The sequence below is a fragment of the Meles meles genome, chromosome 5 (genome assembly GCF_922984935.1).
Source record: "Meles meles chromosome 5, mMelMel3.1 paternal haplotype, whole genome shotgun sequence".
Taxonomy (NCBI): Eukaryota; Metazoa; Chordata; class Mammalia; order Carnivora; family Mustelidae; genus Meles; species Meles meles.
In genome coordinates, this window is record NC_060070.1 from 7,618,522 (window position 1) to 7,639,351 (window position 20,830).

At 40.1% G+C, this 20,830-nt stretch overlaps 1 protein-coding gene across 6 annotated transcripts in view; it reads right to left on the reverse strand.

Moving 5' to 3' along the window:
* Positions 1 to 20,830, reverse strand: part of MAP3K4 (mitogen-activated protein kinase kinase kinase 4) — a 114,489-nt gene that overhangs the window by 40,353 nt on the left and 53,306 nt on the right. For all 6 annotated transcript variants that reach the window (XM_046006863.1, XM_046006862.1, XM_046006864.1 and 3 more), the window contains exons 4-5: positions 3,873 to 4,115; positions 1,312 to 1,458 (exon numbers count right to left, since the gene is read on the reverse strand). In XM_046006863.1, coding sequence (XP_045862819.1) covers positions 1,312 to 1,458; positions 3,873 to 4,115 — 390 coding nt within the window. The remainder of the gene's footprint in view (positions 1 to 1,311; positions 1,459 to 3,872; positions 4,116 to 20,830) is intronic.

Consider the following 20,830-nt stretch of genomic DNA (forward strand, 5'->3'; position numbering starts at 1 on the left):
TGGAGGCATCCCCAGGCAGGAGAAGTGAGACGTCACACAAAACAGGTCTTTAAAACATTCTGCCCGGGCAGCTCAGTGGGTTAAAGCCTCTGCCTCGGCTCAGGTCATGATCCCAGGGTCCTGGGATCGAGCCCCGCATCGGGCTCTCTGCTCAGTGGGGAGCCTGCTTCCCCCCCCTCTCTCTGCCTGCCTCTCTGCGTACTTGTGGTCTCTGTTTATCAAATAAATAAATTAAATTAAAAAAAAAAAATTCCAAACACAATACGCCCTGAACCACTGTCATTTTTACATTGTGTCATTGACCCTCCACATGGCAGGATCACCCGTGCATATACTCTCATGCCTCCAGCCTGTCGTTACATACTAACACTCTGCGGGGCAGCGGCACTCTTGGCCAAGTGCCACGTCGAACCATGGCTTACGAAGCTTCCAGGCTAGCTTGAGGAAGCTGCGAGCAGAGCAGCAGATCACTGAGCGCCAAGAGCATAGCCCCGATTACAGCTGCCGTGAGAGTGCGGGGAGGGTAAACGCACATTAAAGACTGAAGTTGCCAGATAAAGCTTTCTAGAGAAAAGTAAAACTTGCAAGTAAGTCTTAAGTGGGTAGATAAGGAAAAGGGACATGTCTACCAGGAGGGACTAATAGGAGCAAAAGGACAGAGGTCAGAAAGCACCAGAAGTACACCACCTGTGGTGTGAGAAGCCCAGGGAGCTCCTCTTGGGAAGAAATCAAAGTAAGCCTGCTCCCGCCAGATCCCAGTATTTACAGTTCCCCGGAAGTGCGTGGTTCCTCCGCTAACTCTTGACTCAACTAGGAGCTCCCAGATGTCCCCAGGCTGACTGAGAGGACCCATCTCCAAGTCGTCCCTGCACCTCAGCAGGATTCCACCCTGGCACCTAGCAACCCCCATGCCCAGGTCCCAGCAGACAACGAGCCTCTTACTGTCCACTCCAGCCTCCCCAGCCCTAGCGCGGGCAGCGGCACAGAAATGGCTGATGCCAGACGGCGCAATACAACAGGACGGGACTATGATTCCATTTCTGGGCCATCCTGCTGTAAGATGAAGACTCTTACGTTAAACAGTGAACTAAGATAAGCTTCATCAAAAATTCTAACGTAAAAATCACTGAGGATTTGTTAAAATGTGGATTTAGGTGAAACAAATTTAATCCAATACTAGATGACAAGGTCAGGCTGGAGACTGCCGCCGCCCCCCACTCCCGCCGTGTTCACTCTCACGCGCTTCCACACCTCTCTCTCACATTCACACATCCCTGCATCCCTGCTCCCCGCACCCCCCGGGGGGCTCACCATCAGCATTTTATGCAGGTCCTCCTCGAAGGCATCCATGTTGCAGTCCGTCCCGTCCAGGCGGTCGAGCACCTCGTGCAGCATGAACTGGTAGTACTGCTTCATGAGCAGGCCGCCCTTGAGCACCTCCTTACACTCCCTCACCAGCTGCGGGCACAGAGTCCGTCACCGCGCGCACCCTCAGCGCATCCCCAGCGCATCCCCCTCCTCAGCCTCGCCACCTCCGCAAGCCCTAACACGCTTTCCAATTCCTTATCGGTTCTGTTTATGTATTATCTTAGTCGTCTCGATGAAGAACCGAATGCTGAAAAGAAAAGTAGCTAATACAGCATGAATACACAGAGAAGCTACCAAACGGGCAAACACCGATTTGTGAAAACATATGCCCCCACAAATACATCTGTGTAGAAAATAAAGCACAGAAAAAGATCTGTTTTTGTACTAGTTTGCATTCTATAACATAAGGGTAGGAGAGAAAAATCCCCTAACGAAACTGATGATTTTTGTCTGAAAACATAATAGAGATTCAAATATACATGCGTGCCACAGAGCACGACAATCTTTGTAATAGTTCAGCACAGCAACTACTGTGATTTGTGACCTTCACCATCAAAAGCCTCTAATCACCATCAAACCTAGGATCGATGTGTTGAAATGAGATAGAAGCCAAGGGAAAACAAATCTAAACAAAGAGCTGAGTGCCAGCATGGGCAGGCCCAGCAGGAAATGCTGGAAAGGAGTGGGAGGCTGACATGGGATGACTGCCCTTAAAGTCTTTTCATCATAATAGTTATCATGTATTATCATAATATTATTTTAAATGATGGGGATAAATAAGTTTTGATGAACTTATGTAACAGAGCACTCCTGCAGACATTAAAATCTTATTTTTAAAAAATATTTAAGGGCAAAAATTCATATATATATTTTTTTTTCTTTGACGTCTGTACAAAAAACACATGGAGAAAAATATACCAAAATAGTTACAGTGGTTATCTCTGAGTGGCAGCATAATAGGATAATTTTCATTTTTGTCTATATCATTTTCTGTTCTTTTCAAATATTCTAAAATAAATATGGATTGTTTTTACAAACGTAATTTCCCCCTTAAAAGGTTCTAAAAATAATTACCCATACAAGAGAGCCACGGCTAGAGTTAAATTTATTAAAAGCTGTTCTGTTCAGATATAAATTTCTCTGTTAAAGATGTCACTTAGGGGCGTCTGGGTGGCTCAGTGGGTTAAGCCTCTGCCTTAGGTTCAGGTCCTGATCTCAGGGTCCTGGGATTGAGCCCCGCATCAGACTCTCCGCTTAGCAGGGAGCCTGCTTCCCTCTCTCTCTGCCTACCTCTCTGCCTACTTGTGATCTCTCTGTGTCAAATAAATAAAATCTTAAAAAAAAAAAAAAAAAAAGATGTCACTTGGGTGACATTCGCTTATAACTGAATCTATGAAGGATTTTAGCCAAAATTTGTTTTATTTTGATCCTAGTAAAGCTACATTCATCTAAGTATTGTTTTTATTTTTTTTAATATTTTAACATAAATTACTGTTTCATCCTCAGAATACCCCATCAGCAAAAGGTAAACTCTGCCTGTCTTACAGGTTACATTCCTGAAGTACTCATTTTGTGAGAAAGAGAAGTATTTTACCCAAACTTCCCTAAATTACCACTGCAGTCAGGTGGACAAGTGAGAAGCATGGCCAGCAGTGATGGCAGGACAACAGCCAGAAGCAAGGTGCCGAGCAGCAGAGCGAGTGAGGAAGCAGCGCTCTGGTCGGTGCCGGAGGGAAACTTGAAGCGAGGACAATGAGGTCCGCGAGTCACCCCCTCCCAGCTATATCTATTCTGTGCCTATCATATGGCCTGGGCTTGTCCCCAGATGCCATCGGTCATCACCAATGAGCTCCTAGCCCTTCCATCATGAGGGCACGGACATGCACTATCGACAAAAACATACCTTTTTCTTTTTTTTTGCCGAAATCTGACATGTTTATTCTGCAGAGTGGATATGGTAATATCATAAAACAAACATTCTGCAGCATTCACTGGGCTAGATACAACCGCGTCCAGCCATTCCTGCTACCTCTGGAGTATCGAACTCCCTAGAGGATCCCATCCAAAACGAATGAAAACAAGAAAGCAGCAGCTGTCATTGCTGTTTAAACCATGCAGCTGTCTAAGCAAGCAAAAAGTCCAAACGTCTCCCCACTGCGTACTCTAAAGACACTTATCTGTCTCCACACAGCTTAAATAGAAAAATAAATAAATAAATTTAAGGAACTTGACCTAATTCTAACGAGAGAATTTTAAGATTCCAGCCTCCAAAGACTGCTGTTTACAGACTATGTCAACTCATCACTGGACTTTTCTATCCTTTTGGAGTAAGGAAGCGATGGCAGAAAGGTTGAACAACAATCTTATCTCTGAGGACTCCACACAAAGAACGTTTTCATTATTTGCAACAATTAAAAAAAAATCCTAAATCCAAAATAAAAACTACAAGCCTACAGAATAGCACAGTAATCGCAAAATATTTTTAAGGCGTGCTTGAAACAGACCTGCTTAATACTCAGGAGAGACGGTTCCCCAGCTGGTCTCTGTTCCAGTCTTAACTTCAGACACTCGTGTATCACATTCAGAAGGACTCGACAGAGCACCAGGAAGGCAGGCTCGAAGGACGGTAAGTCCATGGACTTCAGCTCATCCCACGACACCGTGCTGCACTTCTGCTCTGAGGAAGCCGGCTTCCTGGATAACTGCACATAATCGGAACCCCACATGGGGTGTGGAAATTCGGAAAACTAGAACAAAAATTCAACAAAGGTTAAGAGAGCATACAAAACAACGTCCTAAGGCTGCGGTTATCAACTATTATTCTCTATAGTTTGCGGACGATCTACAAAATCACAATTTTGCCGGAAAATATTCTTTAGAATAATTCAACATTTTCAACACAGACCCAAGAAGTTCTAAAAGTAATAGGAAATCATAACAAAGACACCAAATTATAATATTTTTCTCAAAAAATCACAGCAGAAAAAGAAGCAAGTTCATCATTTGCATCAAACATTTTATCATCATACTTAAAATGATTAGAACACTTTATTTTTTAGGTTATATACATTATTAGCCATAACTATCTTCAGACTGAGAAAACCAGAAATTACTGAAATTGGAGAAAAGATTACAAAACCAGGGAGCCGTTTACATAAACACAAAAACTACTTGGTTCAACCAACGCTTCTAGTCCGTTGCTCTCCTGAGCTACACCAAATGATGCTGATAGAAAAAAACTCATAAAATTGACCTAGCTGGTCCCACTCAAATATCTATTATTCAATGTTCCCGGGAATCTCAGTGTTGCTCATCCCTTCTTACAGTTACCCTCTTCAATGCCTTGTGCTTTTCCTTATTAAGACAGGGGATGTGGAGCTTTCCCCACTGTCCTTAGACTCCTGGCAACATCATCCTGACCAATCATATCCAAAGACCTTCCCTTCTCTTTTTATTGAGAAAATAGAGGACAACAAACTCGAAAACCTCAACTTCTCGTCGATTTTTTTTTTTCGAAGATTTTATCTATCCAGTCCAGAGAGAGAGATTGAGAGGGAGAGAGCAGGGGGAGGGACAAGCAGACTCAGCACTGAGGGCAGAGCCCGACACAGAGCCTGATCTCAGGACCCTGACATCACGACTTAAGCTAAAACCAGGAGTCGGACGCTTAACCAGCTGAGCCATCCAGATGCCCTTCAACTTCTCTTCAGTTTAAAACATCACCAATTATAGCTATTCAGCCTCCATGTCATTCCTATCTATGCTCCCTCTCGTGGAATGAATTCTTAACTGGTCTCCTCTGCTCACATCCTTTTATGCTCAACACATACTTCTGCATTTAAATTAATACATACTTCAGTTTCCCGCAGCAGCCAGGAATTTTTTAAATGATACAGCATTTTTAAAATGTGGTCAATGTGGTTAGGGTTAAGACATGTCTGTTTAAAAGCTTTAGGCAATAATAAACGCTTGTTTTCCTCTGGTGTACAGAATGATCTCAGGTCAAAGGCTTCTTCAAAGCTCTACAAAATTCCGCAAACTTTCTCTGATAAAATTCTAAAGAATTTTTTTGGCATTCTCTAGCGTTCCAGCCTGTTCGCCCATCTGCTACAGGCTCACTGGGAAAGAGAACAATCCCTACTTGTCCATCGTGCAAGACAACACTGCGTGGGAGACCCAATAGCCAGACCCATACTGCTGCGGAGGAAACGTGTTCCCACTGGTGGTGCCTGGTGGGTCAATCCGAGTCCAATGAGGAACAGACGTTAAAAAACTACTGAGCACTGAAGAGGAAACAGCAGTTTTTTTTTGTTTGTTTGTTTGTTTTTTTAAGATTTTATTTATTCATTTGACAGAGAGAGATCACAAGTAGGCAGAGAGGCAGGCAGAGAGAGAGGAAGGGAAGCAGGCTCCCTGCGGAGCAGAGAACCCGATGCGGGGCTCGATCCCAGGACCCTGAGATCATGACCTGAGCCGAAGGCAGCGGCTTAATCCACTGAGCCACCCAGGCGCCCCGGAAACAGCAGTTTTAACTAAGGGAACCAAGGTGAAGCATCGGAACAGCGACACTCATTAATGGAGGAAACAGGAGAGACCCATAAAATACTCTACTGCACAACCGCACTTAAGTCCTCTGGAAAACATTTAACAAACCAAGATTCCCAAAACAAGTTCGATAAAGGCAGTGAAAACAGAATGAATGTGGTAAAAATTAATAACTTAGACATTAACTACAGAAATTATCACCACAACAAAGAGCAAAAGAAAAAGGAATGGAAGTTTTGAGTGAAGAATAGAGACATGGAAGTCAGATCTAGGAGCTTCACGGGAGGATAACAGGAGGCCAGAAGAACAGGAGGAGGAGCTGGAGGAGAGCTTTCTGGACAGTCAAGATACTACTAATATGCAAAGAAGAAAGAAGATACCTCTTTGGACAGGGAAGAACTCAAAGTACAATTCATTTGTCTTCACTGAAGAACTTCACTAAAAACTACTGAGGAAGTACAGTAGGGTCTGGTCAAATGAAAATTAAATCAGAATAAAGATCCCAAGACAAAAAATACCCAAAGAAGTGAGAAGCCACGAAATCAGCAGAAGTTACACAGGCAGATACAACTCCATGATGATGACTTGGTGGAAGGCTATAATCAAGTTCTAGAAAGGAATATTTTTTTTTAAGCCTACTATGAGAAAAAAAACCAAGTATTAAATTCCCAATTATTTCAATAAAACACAAGAAGAGAGGAAAGGGGCGATAAAGTACAAGAATGGCATTATTTGCTATTATTTCATCTGTTTATTATTATTGTGAGAAATACAGGATTAAATATGGTATAGAATCTGTGATCAACTCAGGAAACCTGGGCTAACTCAATAATCAAGACATCAATAAAAACGCAATGTAATTACAATCATAACCCCACTGGCACTTTGGGGAGGTTAATAAATTCATTCAATGAAATTAATGTGGAAGAAAGTAACATGCAAAAGTAAAAAGAGCCCAGAAATTTTTTAAAAGAATAAAAGGGAAGAACTGCCCTAAATGATGACAAAAGTTACTAATAAACTTACTTTGTTTGAAACAAAAAAAACACTGTAAACAGATCAGCAGAGAAACGTATTGAATTATCTCCAATCAATACATTAAAAAGTATGCAGCAGTTGAAGAGGTTGTAAAATGGATAATCCAATGTTAAAGAAAACTGAAAAATAATTACATCTTATCTCCCCCTATAACTATAGTCATAATTTTTTAGTTATACAGCTATTTTAGAAATTCTTAACTGATATGACAAACTAGAGTATGTATTAACGTAAATACAAAAATATGTTTGAATATATACATATGGAAAGACTCCAAATGTTAATACAGGTTTAATAACCTAAACAGAGAGCTATACATTATTTCTTTTAAGATTTTATTTATTTGACAGAGAGAGAGAGATCACAAGTAGGCAGAGAGGCAGGCAGAGAGAAAGCGGAAGCAAGCTCCCTGCTGAGCAGAGAGCCCGATGTGGGGCTGGATCCCAGGACCCTGAGATCATGACCTGAGCTGAAGACAGACGCTTAACTGACTGAGCCACCCAGTGCCCTATATATTAGATTAAGATATATATTAGATAAAACTGCCATTTTAGTCAGTCAAAAAGAACCAAATATTGGCAATTTAGTACAGGGTCAACACAGTAACAGAAATTCTGGAAAGACAGTGGTGGCAGCAGGATTTTGATTTCCATTAGTTCCCCCATAAGACCAGAGAGAATTCGGACAACAAAGAAGAAACTCCTTGAGACACACGTTCAATGGACCTCCATGAACTACAAAGTACAAGAGACGGGGGGAGGTGAACCGTGCCAGACCCTGGAGTATCAGCACTTGCGCAAGGGAAACCCGGGGGATTGATAGGGTATCTGATGGGCCCAAAGGGACAAATGCCACAATCACTAATGACTATTCAATAGAAAGTTCACCGCTTCTATTTGAGGACTTGAGGGAAACAGTAATTTGCGAGCAAAGTCATGAGTGAGGTCAAGGGGTTGCAACAGGTCTGAAAGGGCTGAAGTGGTTTAGGCCTCCCAAACTCTTCAAACTCTCAGCTAAAATCCCCTTCCAAGACGAACCTGCTAGACTGAAATCCAACTGACCAGGGAAGTAGAGTAGAGGTAAAAACAAGAAGGTCCAGAAGTAGGAGGGTAACACACCAGAAGATCTCAAAATAAGAGAACAAGTGTTTTGGCAATTCAGAAGGAGGAGCTCAAAGCTACAAACCCTAACACTTTCTAAACTCTCTCTTCCCTTGAAGTTCATGAAAACAAATATGTTTAAAAATGAGCAACAAAAAGACTGTGGTAGAATCCAATACAGGGTTATTAAGCAGAGAAATAAGGAGCAGAATAACCCTAGAAACAGCGAAAGCCTGCCAGAAAGACATGTCCACTAACAGAGAGGACTGCAGTCTAATTTCCCCAAGAAAGCTAAAAGAAATTAAGAGAACCATAGAAAATATAAAACAACATAAATTATAATTAGAAAGACTCATAAATAAAGTGACAGTACTCAAAAGATAATTTTTTTAATTGAAAATCACTTTAGGGGCACCTGGGTGGCTCAGTCAGTTAAGCTCCTGACACGGTTTTGCCTCAAGTCACAATCTCAGGTTCATGAGATCGAGTCCCGCTTTGGGTTCCTAACTTAGTGGGGAGTCTGCTTCTCGCCCTCTCCCTCTCTCCCTCCCCCTGTTCCTGTTCTCTCTCTCTCTCTCTAAAATACATAAATAAATCTTTTAAAAAAAAATCATTTTAAAAACAAAAAGCTAACTAGCAGGAACATGAGCACAAATCAACAGAACAGATGATGGCTTCACAGAAATCCAAGGTAAAAATGAACACAATTTTATAAATCAGAAAGAAAGGGAGAGAAGGAAGGAAGGAAGGGAGGTAGGTAGGTAGGGAGGTTGGTTTGAAATAAAGTGACAGAGAGGCAAAGTAGATCCAAAACACATACAGTAGTGATTCCCAGAGAAGAAAACCAAACTAATGAAACAGAAAAGAGTTAAAACATTAAGAAATTCACTTGAAATTAAAAAAAAAAAAACATAAAAAGCAAACAAAACCTGAAATCATATACTAAAAGGGCACTATGTATTCAAAAACACCAATGTGGAAAAACCAACACCAGATAAACTAGTGGAGTTTAAAGAAAAAGAAAAAAGACAATCCTTTGGGCATCCAGGTTATAAATAAACAGACCAACAAGTCTCTACTTATAAGCAGAAACAAAAAAAAAAATCGTGTTTCCATGAGACTTTGCAACCTCAATGATGCATGCCAGAAGACAATGAATAATATATATTAAACTTATTCAAGGAGAGAAAATACAAGCCAAACAGACTTGGCAAAAGTCAATGCTGCAAACTGTTAGGAAAAGTCAAGAACTCAGAAAACAATGGTCTTCTGAGCCCTTATCAAGGACTCTACTACAAACAAAATGACTCAGGAGGCTGTTTACAAAACCAAAACAAGAGCCTTAAAAAAAAAAAAAAAAAGCAAAAACAATGAACCTAAATCTAAATCTCTTATCTCTGTCTCTACGTCCATCTATGGAAACACACACACACACTCCTGTGGGGCTAATAGGAGGTGAGAACGTAAGGGAGAAAGTTCAGTCCACAATGGCCATATTGCAGATACGCCACACCCATCAAACCCCAGGAGAAACGGGAGGGCATATGCAATGTCGTAGCATTTCACTGGAAGTAAGAGCAAATCACTTCAAATGAAAGCTCAGGTAAAAGAAAAGGATTAATTCCAATATCCTCACAGTTGAGAACCAACAAATACCAATCAAAAAATGTTGGGGCAGGGGAGAGCAATAAGGGAATTAATAGAAGTATAACCTTAAGGGGTAAAAAATAAACTGGTCATATATTAAAAGTAAAGAAAATTGCATACACAGCTTATATAAAAAATGGAAGAATATAACAGCTTTTTTTTTAAGCTTATCACTATCAAGGAAACCAGATTCCCTTGAAAATACATTATTCCATAGATTCTCTCTTAAAACCAAGTATTTTTCATAATTCCTACAAAATTAAGTTTAAAAAACAATACCTAAAAATAACAAATCAAAGATCTATGAATGGAGAAATAAGATGTGGCCCATCCACACAATGGAATATTATGCAGCCATAAAGAGGAATGAAGTACTGCTACATACTACAATGTGGGTGAGTCCTGAGAACAAGATGCCAGGTAAAAGCAGCCAGTCACAAAAGACCACATATATGATTCCATTTATACGAACTGCACAAAACGGGCAAATATAGAGAGACAGAAAGCAGGTAAGTGGTTGCTCAGGGCTAAGGTGATGAGTGGAAGAGCTGTGGAGGTGGCAGCTGAAGGAGACAGGGCCTCATTTAGGAATGCTGAACATGTTCTAAAAGTAGCCAGTGGTGGTGGTTATCCAACTCTGAATATAGTAGAAACCACTGACGCGAACACTTCAAAATGGTGAATTTCATGGTATGTGAATTCTGTCTCAATAAAGTTGTTATTTTAAATATACAGCCAAAGAGGGGCGCCTGGGTGGCTCAGTGGGTTAAATATACAGCCAAAGAAAGAAGAAATTCTAATTATATGTCTAGTTAGTGGCATAATCATAAGAATTACTGAATTATCTTGAAAATGCAGTAATTTGGTGGTATATCCCAAAGGGTATAGCCCTAAGGATGCGGGTGGAGGAGGGGGGGCTTCCACTTTTTCAGTAATCATACTGCTGCTGGTACTACTCTGAGATTATTGTATCTGTATTCTGGAATACAGTCAGCATATTCTAATAATCTACTATTCTGAGACTCTAATGCCATCATTTCTATTACCACCACAAACTGAGATTTTCACTGTAGAAGAAAAGTCAAGAGAGATTACGTAAAAAATTCAAAATTGTTAGTATGAAATTGGGATGTATTTTTGAAGAGAACCAAAACAATGATCAACGACTTCTGTTACAGTGAGCAATGCCAGTACTATAGTCCTGGAATAGCACTTCCCAACAAAAGGAACAAGAACTCCCATCTCAAGCAGATGTATAACATAAGCTTAAAATAGCTCTTACATCAGCTATCAAAGAAGTTATGAAACACTCCACACCTGGGCTGTGATAAAAGGACCTCAGCCAACTTGAGTATGTTCCCACTGTCCAAAATGGGACAATGTGAACATCAATTATTACAACTACTTTAATGGATTATAATAATGATTTCGATGGGTTGAAATATATCAAATGGGTTTAAATTCATGAGTTCAAAATCATATTAATAAAAAAGCACTAACTGGTCACCAAAAAGCCAACTCATTTTTCTGATAAAGGGTAAATAAAAGGGAAAAATTCAAGCATATTTACCCTGCCACTTCTGTTCAATTATTCCACTGGGTAACCAAATAATGACTGAGGAAATGACGATGATATTGTAGCAATATCTACTTAATGCAGCTGATAATTATGCTAATAAGAAGAAAACAGAATTAGAAATATCACTTTTCAATCCTTATTGAAGTGAGCGATCTAGAGAATGATCATTAACTGCTGCTGTCTCAAAGAGACAGTCATACCTACGTCCCCATGAAGCAGTATTAACAGCATCCTTCAACCAATCAATCAAGAAATCCTGGATCTAATCAAGCCACTAGTTCTTACAGTCAGTTTACACAGAACACAGAGAAGAAGGAAACACAAAAAAGGACAATTGTATACGCAATCACCAAAATTCAGACGGTAGGAGAACCGCTATAGGATGAAAAGTCCAGGTGTTTCAATACACATACGGCCAAAAATAGGGAGGGGGAGCTACAGATTTAAAAAGACTTAAGAAATATAATGAACTGGGGGCACCTGGGTGGCTCAGTCAGTTAAACATGCAACTCATGGTTTTAGCTAAGGTCATGATCTCAGGTTGTGGGACCAAGCCCCATATCAGGCTCTGTGATCAACAGAGTCTGCATAAGATCCCCTCTCCTTCTCCTGCTGCCCCTCCCCACCGCTCTCAAACTCTCTCTCTCTCTCATATAAATAAATAACATCTTTGGAAAAAAATATAGTGAACTGTTATGTTGTATGATTATTTGAAAACTGACTTAAATTATACAATATTTTTAAAAGAAAACCAAGATAACTGTGACGCAATCGAAGTATGAGCACTAATTTGATCTTTGCTGATCAAGGGAGTTAATGCTGTGTTTTAGGTATGATAACAGTTCTGTGGTACACTTCTAGAACAAGCCCTCATCCTTCAGGGAAACATACTGAACTATTTAAGGATACAATATGGTACTGGAGATTTTCTTCAAAGTGATGGGAGAAGGTGTCGAGTGGCTAGAAGTGTGGGCCATGAGTTGATAACCAGTGTGCTGGAATACAGATTCAAAGGGATTCATAATATTATTCTGTCTACTTTTGTATGGATTTAATACTTTCCATAACAAAAATTTTTGAACTGTGTAAAAAAAATTAAGGGGGCACCTGGGTGGCTCAGTGGATTAAGCCGCTGCCTTTGGCTCAGGTCATGATCTCAGGGTACTGGGATCGAGCCCCGCATCGGGTTCTCTGCTCCGCAGGGAGCCTGCTTCCTCCTCTCTTTCTGCCTGCCTCTCTGCCTACTTGTGATCTCTCTCTGTGTCAAATAAATAAATAAAATCTTTAAAAAAAAAAAAATTAGGGAAAAATATACAATGTTTTATAATCTCTCACTACACACAAAATAAAGTGTTCAAAACTAGAATAAAAATTTTAAATTTACATCTAGTGAAAAATATCATAATCAAGTTAAAAACAGTTTACAGCCATAATAAACGAATAATATCCATAAAATAAAAACAGCTCCAACAGGTCAAGATTGTAATTTTAAAAAACAATAGAAAATGAACAAAATGAATAAAAGTCAAAGACAACATGCATGTGGCCTATAAACTTGACAGGCTCAATGTCACTAAAAATGAAAAGAATTAAGATTAAATTAAAATTGTAGTTTTTACTGAGAATGGTTGCAAAAATTAGGACAAATGGGATTTGTCCTACACCACTGGGTAAAGTATACATCAGTACAGCCATTCTGAAGACCAACTTCCCAATATCTATCAAAGATTTAAATATGTATACCCAGTAACTCCATAATTTCATTTTGATCAACCATTCTTACAAAACAATGGAGTAAGTTCATAAACGGGAATGTACATGGTTATTTGTGGCTACACCACTTATAAAGCAAAAAAAAAAAAAAAGTGTCTATTAAGAGTGAAATGGTTATACTCATTAGGGAAATGCAAATCAAAGCCACAATAAGAAGGGCACCTGGGTGGCACTGTCAGTTGAGTATCTGACTCTTGGTTTCGGCTCAGATCACCATGTCAGGGTTGTGAGATCTGACCCCAAGCATACTCTGCTTGAGAGTCTCTCTCCCTCTCCTTCTGTCCCTCCAGCTCATGCCTGCGCACACTCTCAAGATAAACAAACAAACAAATCCTAAAACACACACACAGTGAGATATCACCCCACACTTAATGAATGGCTATTATCAAAAAGATAAGTAACAAATGTTGGTAAAGATGTGGAGAAAAGAAAACATTTGTGCACTGTTGGTGGGAATGTGAACTGATGAAGCCACTATGGAACATAGGACAGACTTTCCTCAAATACTAGAAACAGACCTACTATATGATCGAGCAATCCCACTTCGGTGTATTTATCCAAAGAAAATGACAACAGCGACGCAAAAAGAAATCTGCACCCATTGTGTTCACTGCAGCATTACCTACGGCGGCCAAGATACGGAAAAACCTGTGTCTATCACTGTGTGAGATTTTATATACACAAAAGGAATCTTATTTAGTCACCCAAAAAAGAAGGAAAACCCACATTCATGACAAGGATGGATCTTGAGGACATTTTGCTAAGTGAAATGAGTCCAACAGAGAAAGACAATTACCATATGATACTACTTGTAGGAGAAATCTAAAAACAAAACAAAACTGAACTCAACTGTACTGAACAAAACCATACAGAGAACAGACGGATGGTGCCAAAGGCAGACAGTGGGATTTAAGGAAAACAGTCAAAGATTCATTCCGATGACGGCGTAACGCGTAGTAGTTAACTGGAACCGAAGCAGAGCTACATACACAAATATGGGGACGACCCCAAAGAAGAAAGTCATGGGATACAGCATTATTGCTTTTTAAAAAGGAAGCACTTGTCATGATGAGCACTGGGTGTGGACCTGAAGGTAACATTACGCTGTATGTTAACTAACTGGAATTTAAATAAAAACTTTTTAAAAATTACCTGTATGACATAACAAAGATATAAATTTATATAAGCACAAAAAGTAAAAGATGCAAGCCAAAGAATTACTACTCTGAGCCAGAGTACAAGATAAGCAGCAACTGTTTCTTTATATACACATTCAATAATAAGTAAGACAATAGAAAGTAAATTGTTTCATAAAATACAGGAACAGATCAAAATACAGTTGACCCTTGAACAGCATGAGTTTGAACTTTGTGGGTCCACTTACACGTGGTTATTTTTTGATAAATACAGTACAGTAAATGTATCTTCTCTTATGATTTTCTTAACATTTTTCTCTAGCTGACCTTATTGTAAGAATACAATATTTGGTATACATGACACGTAAAACACATGCTCATCGACTGCTAAGGTTATCAGCAAGGCTTCCGGTCAACAGGAGGCTATTAGTAGTTAAGTTCTGGGGAAGTCAAACGTCATACACATATTTTCAACTGTGCAAGGGATCAGCACACCCAACCCCCATGTTGTTTAAGGATCACTTTTTGTTACCCTTCAGAAGTTTCTATGGTTCTACACCAGGGGTCATATCACAAACTGAAATGCTTACAGGGCCAGGTGGGTGATGTCAATGGGGGACTAGGGAAGGGTGACAGAGAATAAGAAACGATGGGCACTGCAGTCAACCGCAGCCCACCAGACGCTACCACGTGCGAATGTGGGCCCAGGGGGGCTAGACCTCCTCCTAGTACTTTAAGGAAAGCAAAAAACAAAACAAAACAAAATCCAGATTTTCACATGAAATCTTATATTCAAATGCTAACCACTATGTCAAAAAATACTTAAAGCACTAGGTGGGACGAAATATAACTCAGGAGGCATATATTGTAATGGCTAAAAGCATAGCTTCACAGGCAGTTCGGGGTTCACATCCTGACTCTGCCCTATGGGCTATATACGACCTCAGCCAAGTCACTTGACCAACCCGCCTCCACACAGCAAGCATTCAGTTAATGCTAGCCACTAGTCTTGTTGCTACTGGTGTGTTGTCTTCACGGCATGTAGTCCTCCACTGTGACCTGAGAGTCCTGTCCTCTGATCTTCTCCATCTTACATCAGGTGTGACTCCGCTGGCTCACTGCAGTCAAAAATAACAGAACAACTTCCCATTTCCCCTCCAGTAAGTGTGCTTCTTTGGGAAACAGAAACCCACCGGCAAATGAGCAAGTATGCACTTATCAGCTTGCCACTAACGCAACTACAAAGTCCGTGTAACTTTACTATTGAAATCAGACAGGTGAAGCAAATAGAACAATTAACTATAACAGCTGTACTAACGAACACTGCTCTGGAAGGCAGTGGTAGGCGAGTACTGTAGCCTACTCGGTGTTTCCAGCGGGCTTCCTCAGAACTGCCCTGGTGCTGGGCCAGCTACACAGCAAGCGCGCTGGGGGTCTGTCAAGAATGGCGGCACTCATGTCCCACCCCGTGAGGCTCTGATTTGCCCTGTGCCCAGAGAGGGTATTAGACACATGAATTTTCAAAAGCTCCCTGGATAATGCTGGCATGCAGCCAGGTTTGGACACCATTAGCAGAGTTTAAAGTCTGTTATCCCAGAATCGCGGATTTGAATCCCTCCAATAATCTACGGCTCCTGTGATCTGGGGCAAGTTATCTACGCTCCCTGTTTGTAAGATAGAGAATGAACACCACCATTTTATTCGGTTATTGTGCCTAACACGTGGAAGACTTGATAATGGGTGACTGTTGTTGTTTCATATCCTAGTTTCTTAATTATTATTATTTTTTTTAATATTTTATTTGACAGAGAGAAATCACAACTAGGCAGAGAGGCAGGCAGAGAGAAAGGAGAAAGCAGGCTCCCTGCAGAGCAGAGAGCCCAATGTGGGGCTCGATCCCAGGACCCTGGGATCATGACCTGAGCCGAAGGCAGAGGCTTTAACCCACTGAGCCACCCAGGCGCCCCTATATCCTAGTTTCTACAGGCCTTGTCCATTCTAAATATAGAAGGCAACCTGCTGTGTTCATAGGAAAAAATTAGCTTAATTATTCTTGGATCATAAAACAAACAATATTTTATTGGCCATTAAACTTGTAATAATCACATCATTTTTAATTCAAAGGAAAGTAATTTATAAAAATACCCAAAACTCTTCCTTAGGATTTGAGGTAATATGCATGGTAACATGCAATCAGGCAACTAAATTTTCTTAAACACTACATTAAGTAAAAATTTTATCTGTCTCTTCTGAAAATGTATATATAAATTTCATAAGGTAAAGCAAAAAGGAAGGAGCATAAAATAACCATATCATAATCTATGGCTCAAATATTTTATGGGGTTTTTTTTTAAGATTTTATTCATTTATTTGACAGCCAGAGACCACAAGTAGGCAGAGAGGCAGGCAGAGAGAGAGGAGGAAGCAGGCTCCCTGCTGAGCAGAGAGCCTGATGTGGGGCTCGATCCCAGGACCCTGAGATCATGACCTGAGCTGAAGGCAGAGGTTTTAACCCACTGAGCCACCCAGGCGCTCCTTTTATGGGTATTTAACATTTTAAATGCACAAAACCCAAAGGACTGTACAACGCAAAAAGTAAACTTTACAGCAAACTTAAAAAATCAGCTAGAACACTGGGGAATCCCAGGACAGAACGTAGACTGAGATTAAGTGAACCGAAGTATAGTACAGATGTATGATGTGACCTTACTGAAGAGGCTGAAGAAAAAGGTGCTGACCTAGCTAACTCTGGAAAATTCTGCGGTGACTCTTTTAAAGACTAAAGATAAAAAGAACTGTACTGAAAGGCTGGACTCTGGTTGGCAAGTTTATTCCTCATGGGGGTCCCGGTTAGCAATTCTGAAACTACTTTACATGTATGCCCTAGCTGCACAAATACGTGAAAACCGGTCCTAATGCGAGCCAGTTTCTCACCGCAAGAGAAGAAACTACAACTAAGGAGAGCTTAGATGAACTGGTGATGCTGGATTAGGCCTGAGACGTCCGTGTGAACTCCTGTTTATTTTTCAGGTAGACGGACAGGTAGTCTGTCTGCAAGGAGATCACCTGATTAGTCAGTCAGCTGACCAATCGACAGAGAAGTAACCATCAAGCTGTGCACACAAGGGGCGAGAGACACTCCTCTATTTTCTAACTCTACCTGAATGGGCCTAGAAGCAATGACACCCCAACAGTAATATCCAGTGCCCAAATCTTCATTTCTAAATACCGTCCTCCAATAAAAGGAACCAGAGTTTCTTCGGACAATGGCTGATTTCAGGACCCCAACAGGAAAAATAAAGGACGATGCCATAGAGTAAGAAACTGCTCAAATTGCAAAACCAGGGGTGCCTGGGTGGCTCAGTCATTAAGCATCTGCCTTCAGGTCAGGTCGTGATCCCAGGATCCTGGGATGGAGCCCCGCATCGGGCTCCCTGCTCAGCGGGAAGCCTGCTTTCCCTCTCCTCGTCCCCCTGCTTGAGTTCCCTCTCTCACTGTGTCTCTCTGTTCACTAAATAAATAAAATCTTTTTTTAAAAAAAGCAAAACCATATAAAAAAAAGATGCAGGCATGTCAAAAGGGCACAGAAGCCAACTGAAAGAGTTCCAGCGGCTAAAAAAAGAACAATATGAGCAACAAAATAAAGAATAATACCACTGGATTATAACCCAAAGAAAAAAATACATATTTATGACTTCCCACTGAGATAAATAAATGGGAGGGAAGAGGTAAATCTTCCACACAGAAGAATTCCAAATAATACACGTAGAAACTCCCTACTAGACGGAGAGAGTCACTGCCGTCCCCTTCAATGTGGCTCATCGGTGGCACACCTCAGAGAGTCCAGCAAGGAAAGGGGAAACCGCTAACTTGCGGACGGACCCAGCAGACAGTACCTTCACCAAGGGACCGAGGTTCAAATCACCAGGGACAATACAATGACACGAGGGCTCTTCAACTCGGCGGCATTCCTGCCCAAGCCTAAGAAAACGCCAGACAAACCCAAATTCAGGGACGGTTCTACAAGCCATCTAGGTTGTGAAACGAAGCCTGAACAACTACGACAGATCAGAGGAGATGGAAAAGACGTAACTAAGTGCAAGGCGGCGTCCTTGACTGGGTCCTGGAACAGAAAGGAAACATTAGCACAATAACAGAAACCCAAATGATGTTCGCACACTAGTGAACAGTATCTTATACCAACGTCAATATATTAATTTTGACAAATATAGCAAAGTTAAGTAAGATGCCAGTATTAGAGGAAGCTGGATAAAGAACATACGAAAATTCTGTACTATCTCTGCAAGTTTTCCATAAATCTAGAGCTATTCCAAGATTAAAAGTCTTTAAATTTAAAGATCTTAAAATATAATAAGATTTTAGAGAAAAATCACTTTATAAAGCATGTTTATAAGCTTTATAAGGGGAATTAAATATAAGATCATATGTTATTTATAAACACTAATCACAAGTAACTTAATCATAAAGAATAAAAACATAGAGACATAGACAAGAAATCCTTCAACTGTACTCATTACTATTATCACACAAGCCAAAACAATAGTGCAAAATAGAAGACAGGTATCAGGTACAATCTGTGGTACCAGCTGGTCAATACGCTTCTATCCAGAATGAAAATAAAACTGTCCTTAAACCTAAAGCCTATAGGCTGCTGAAAACGCAGGCCCTTCAAATGTAGGAGTACTTGACAGAGATTAAAAGGTTAAATATATTTAAAAAATAAAAATATAGAATAGTCTGGCCCATACTGACTTTAACAGTTAGCTTCAAAAGAAAAAAAAATTAACAAAGCTTCTAAAAATTAAGAGTTTATATCTGGCTTCTATAGCATTTTACCATTTATACAAATACCTTTTTAAAGCCTCACAACAACCCTGTGAGGTAGGTGGGAAAGTATTATAGCCATTTTACAGATTCAATGACATAGGGTCAGAAAGACTAAGTCATTTACAAAGTCATGTGGTGAGAAGACCCATACCAACACCAAGGAATGGAATCCAGTTACCTGATTTTAAAAACTGTGGCTCTTCCTCCAACATACTTAGTCAAAGACTAAAACAAACCCAGAAGGAAAGTCTACATACATTCATACACACACACACACACACACACAGCCCTCCCCTTCCAGAGATTATGTTCCTGAAATGGAAACAAAAATAAGTCTTACTTTCCCATTTAGTTCATTATAATCTTGAAGCCTCATCTTTATTAGTTTGGATGGAATTTCTACTTCAGCTCTTGGTTACTCTTTTGTTATCTGACAAACACAATATTTTATAAAACAAAACTTAAAGCAGGGCCTTCTGTACTTCATTTTTGTTTTGAAAAGTAAACAATCTGCAAATAATTCTAACAGTCTTTAAATCACACACTTACAAGCTGTGAATTTGTATGCTCTATAAGGATAACCTTTTCAGTTAAATCTCAGCTGGTCAAACCAAAGGAATACAACATTGACAGGAATTCAAAACTATGGGTGATCTACCATTATCTGTTTTCCACTTGAGTTCTAATAGAAAATGTAGTGCGCTCATTCCCAATCTTTTTCTTGTCCCAACACATCTAAGGGATGCAAAGCTCTACCATTAGTAGCGACAGTTCGCTGTCACAGAGGGCTCCCAGGGAAGAGGGAGACAATTTGGGGGTGGGAATTTAAAAAAGTTTTAAGAAGCCCCCACATGCCTCCCAGGGCCCCGACCATGAGTCCCTCTCTCTCATAAGACCCACTGAATCAGAGATGAGGTACCAGTACCATAGCTGATTGGCTCATACTACTTCAAAAACAGTGCTTCACAATAAAAATTCATCATCAATCCTGTCTTGCCCACATGTGTCCTCATTGGAACTGAACCACTCCAGCGAAAAAGCTAAACCAAGTAAGTCATTCAGCATCTGAAGTATATGGCAAATCCTTATTTCATATCTAGTTTTGTTCTACTGATTTTGAAACCTGCACTATAATAAAATCGTATAAAATAGTTATTTTGGACTAAAAGGGGGAAAAACAGTCATTTGCTCTAATAAAAAGATGTACATAGAAAATCATTCAAAGTTAGAATACTACTCAAAGAGGATCTCATTGATCCCAGGGTCCTGAAATCAAGTCCTGCATCGGGCTCCCTGCTCAGCAGGGACTCCGCTTCTCTCTCTCCCTCTGTCCCACCCCCTGCTCGTGTGCTCACACGTGCACGCATACAGGTGCTCTCTCTCTCTCTGATCAATAAATAAAATCTTATAAGAAAAAAGATCGCATATATAAATTTACTTTAAAACTTAAAATTAAAATAATACTCAAAGTAAACTAACTTCTTATAGCTACAAAGTACAGATTCCTTTTGGAAACATCAGCTCTATTATGTGAATGTCTGACCCCTTCCCCTAGGGGTTCATGGTCCAGTTCATGAAAAATAAAAATCTTATAAACTGATGTTCTCTTTCAATGTTTCCCATTATAAAAAAAAAAAAAAAAAAGCCCTCTGTTGTTATCACCTCTCAAGCCAAAGCAAGCCAGATTACATACTAAACTGAAGTTTAAAAAATAAAAATAAAAGGTCATATATACGTATGGACATAGCTACTAAAACTAAGAATAGCAACCGAAGACAGGTATAAAGGATCTCAAA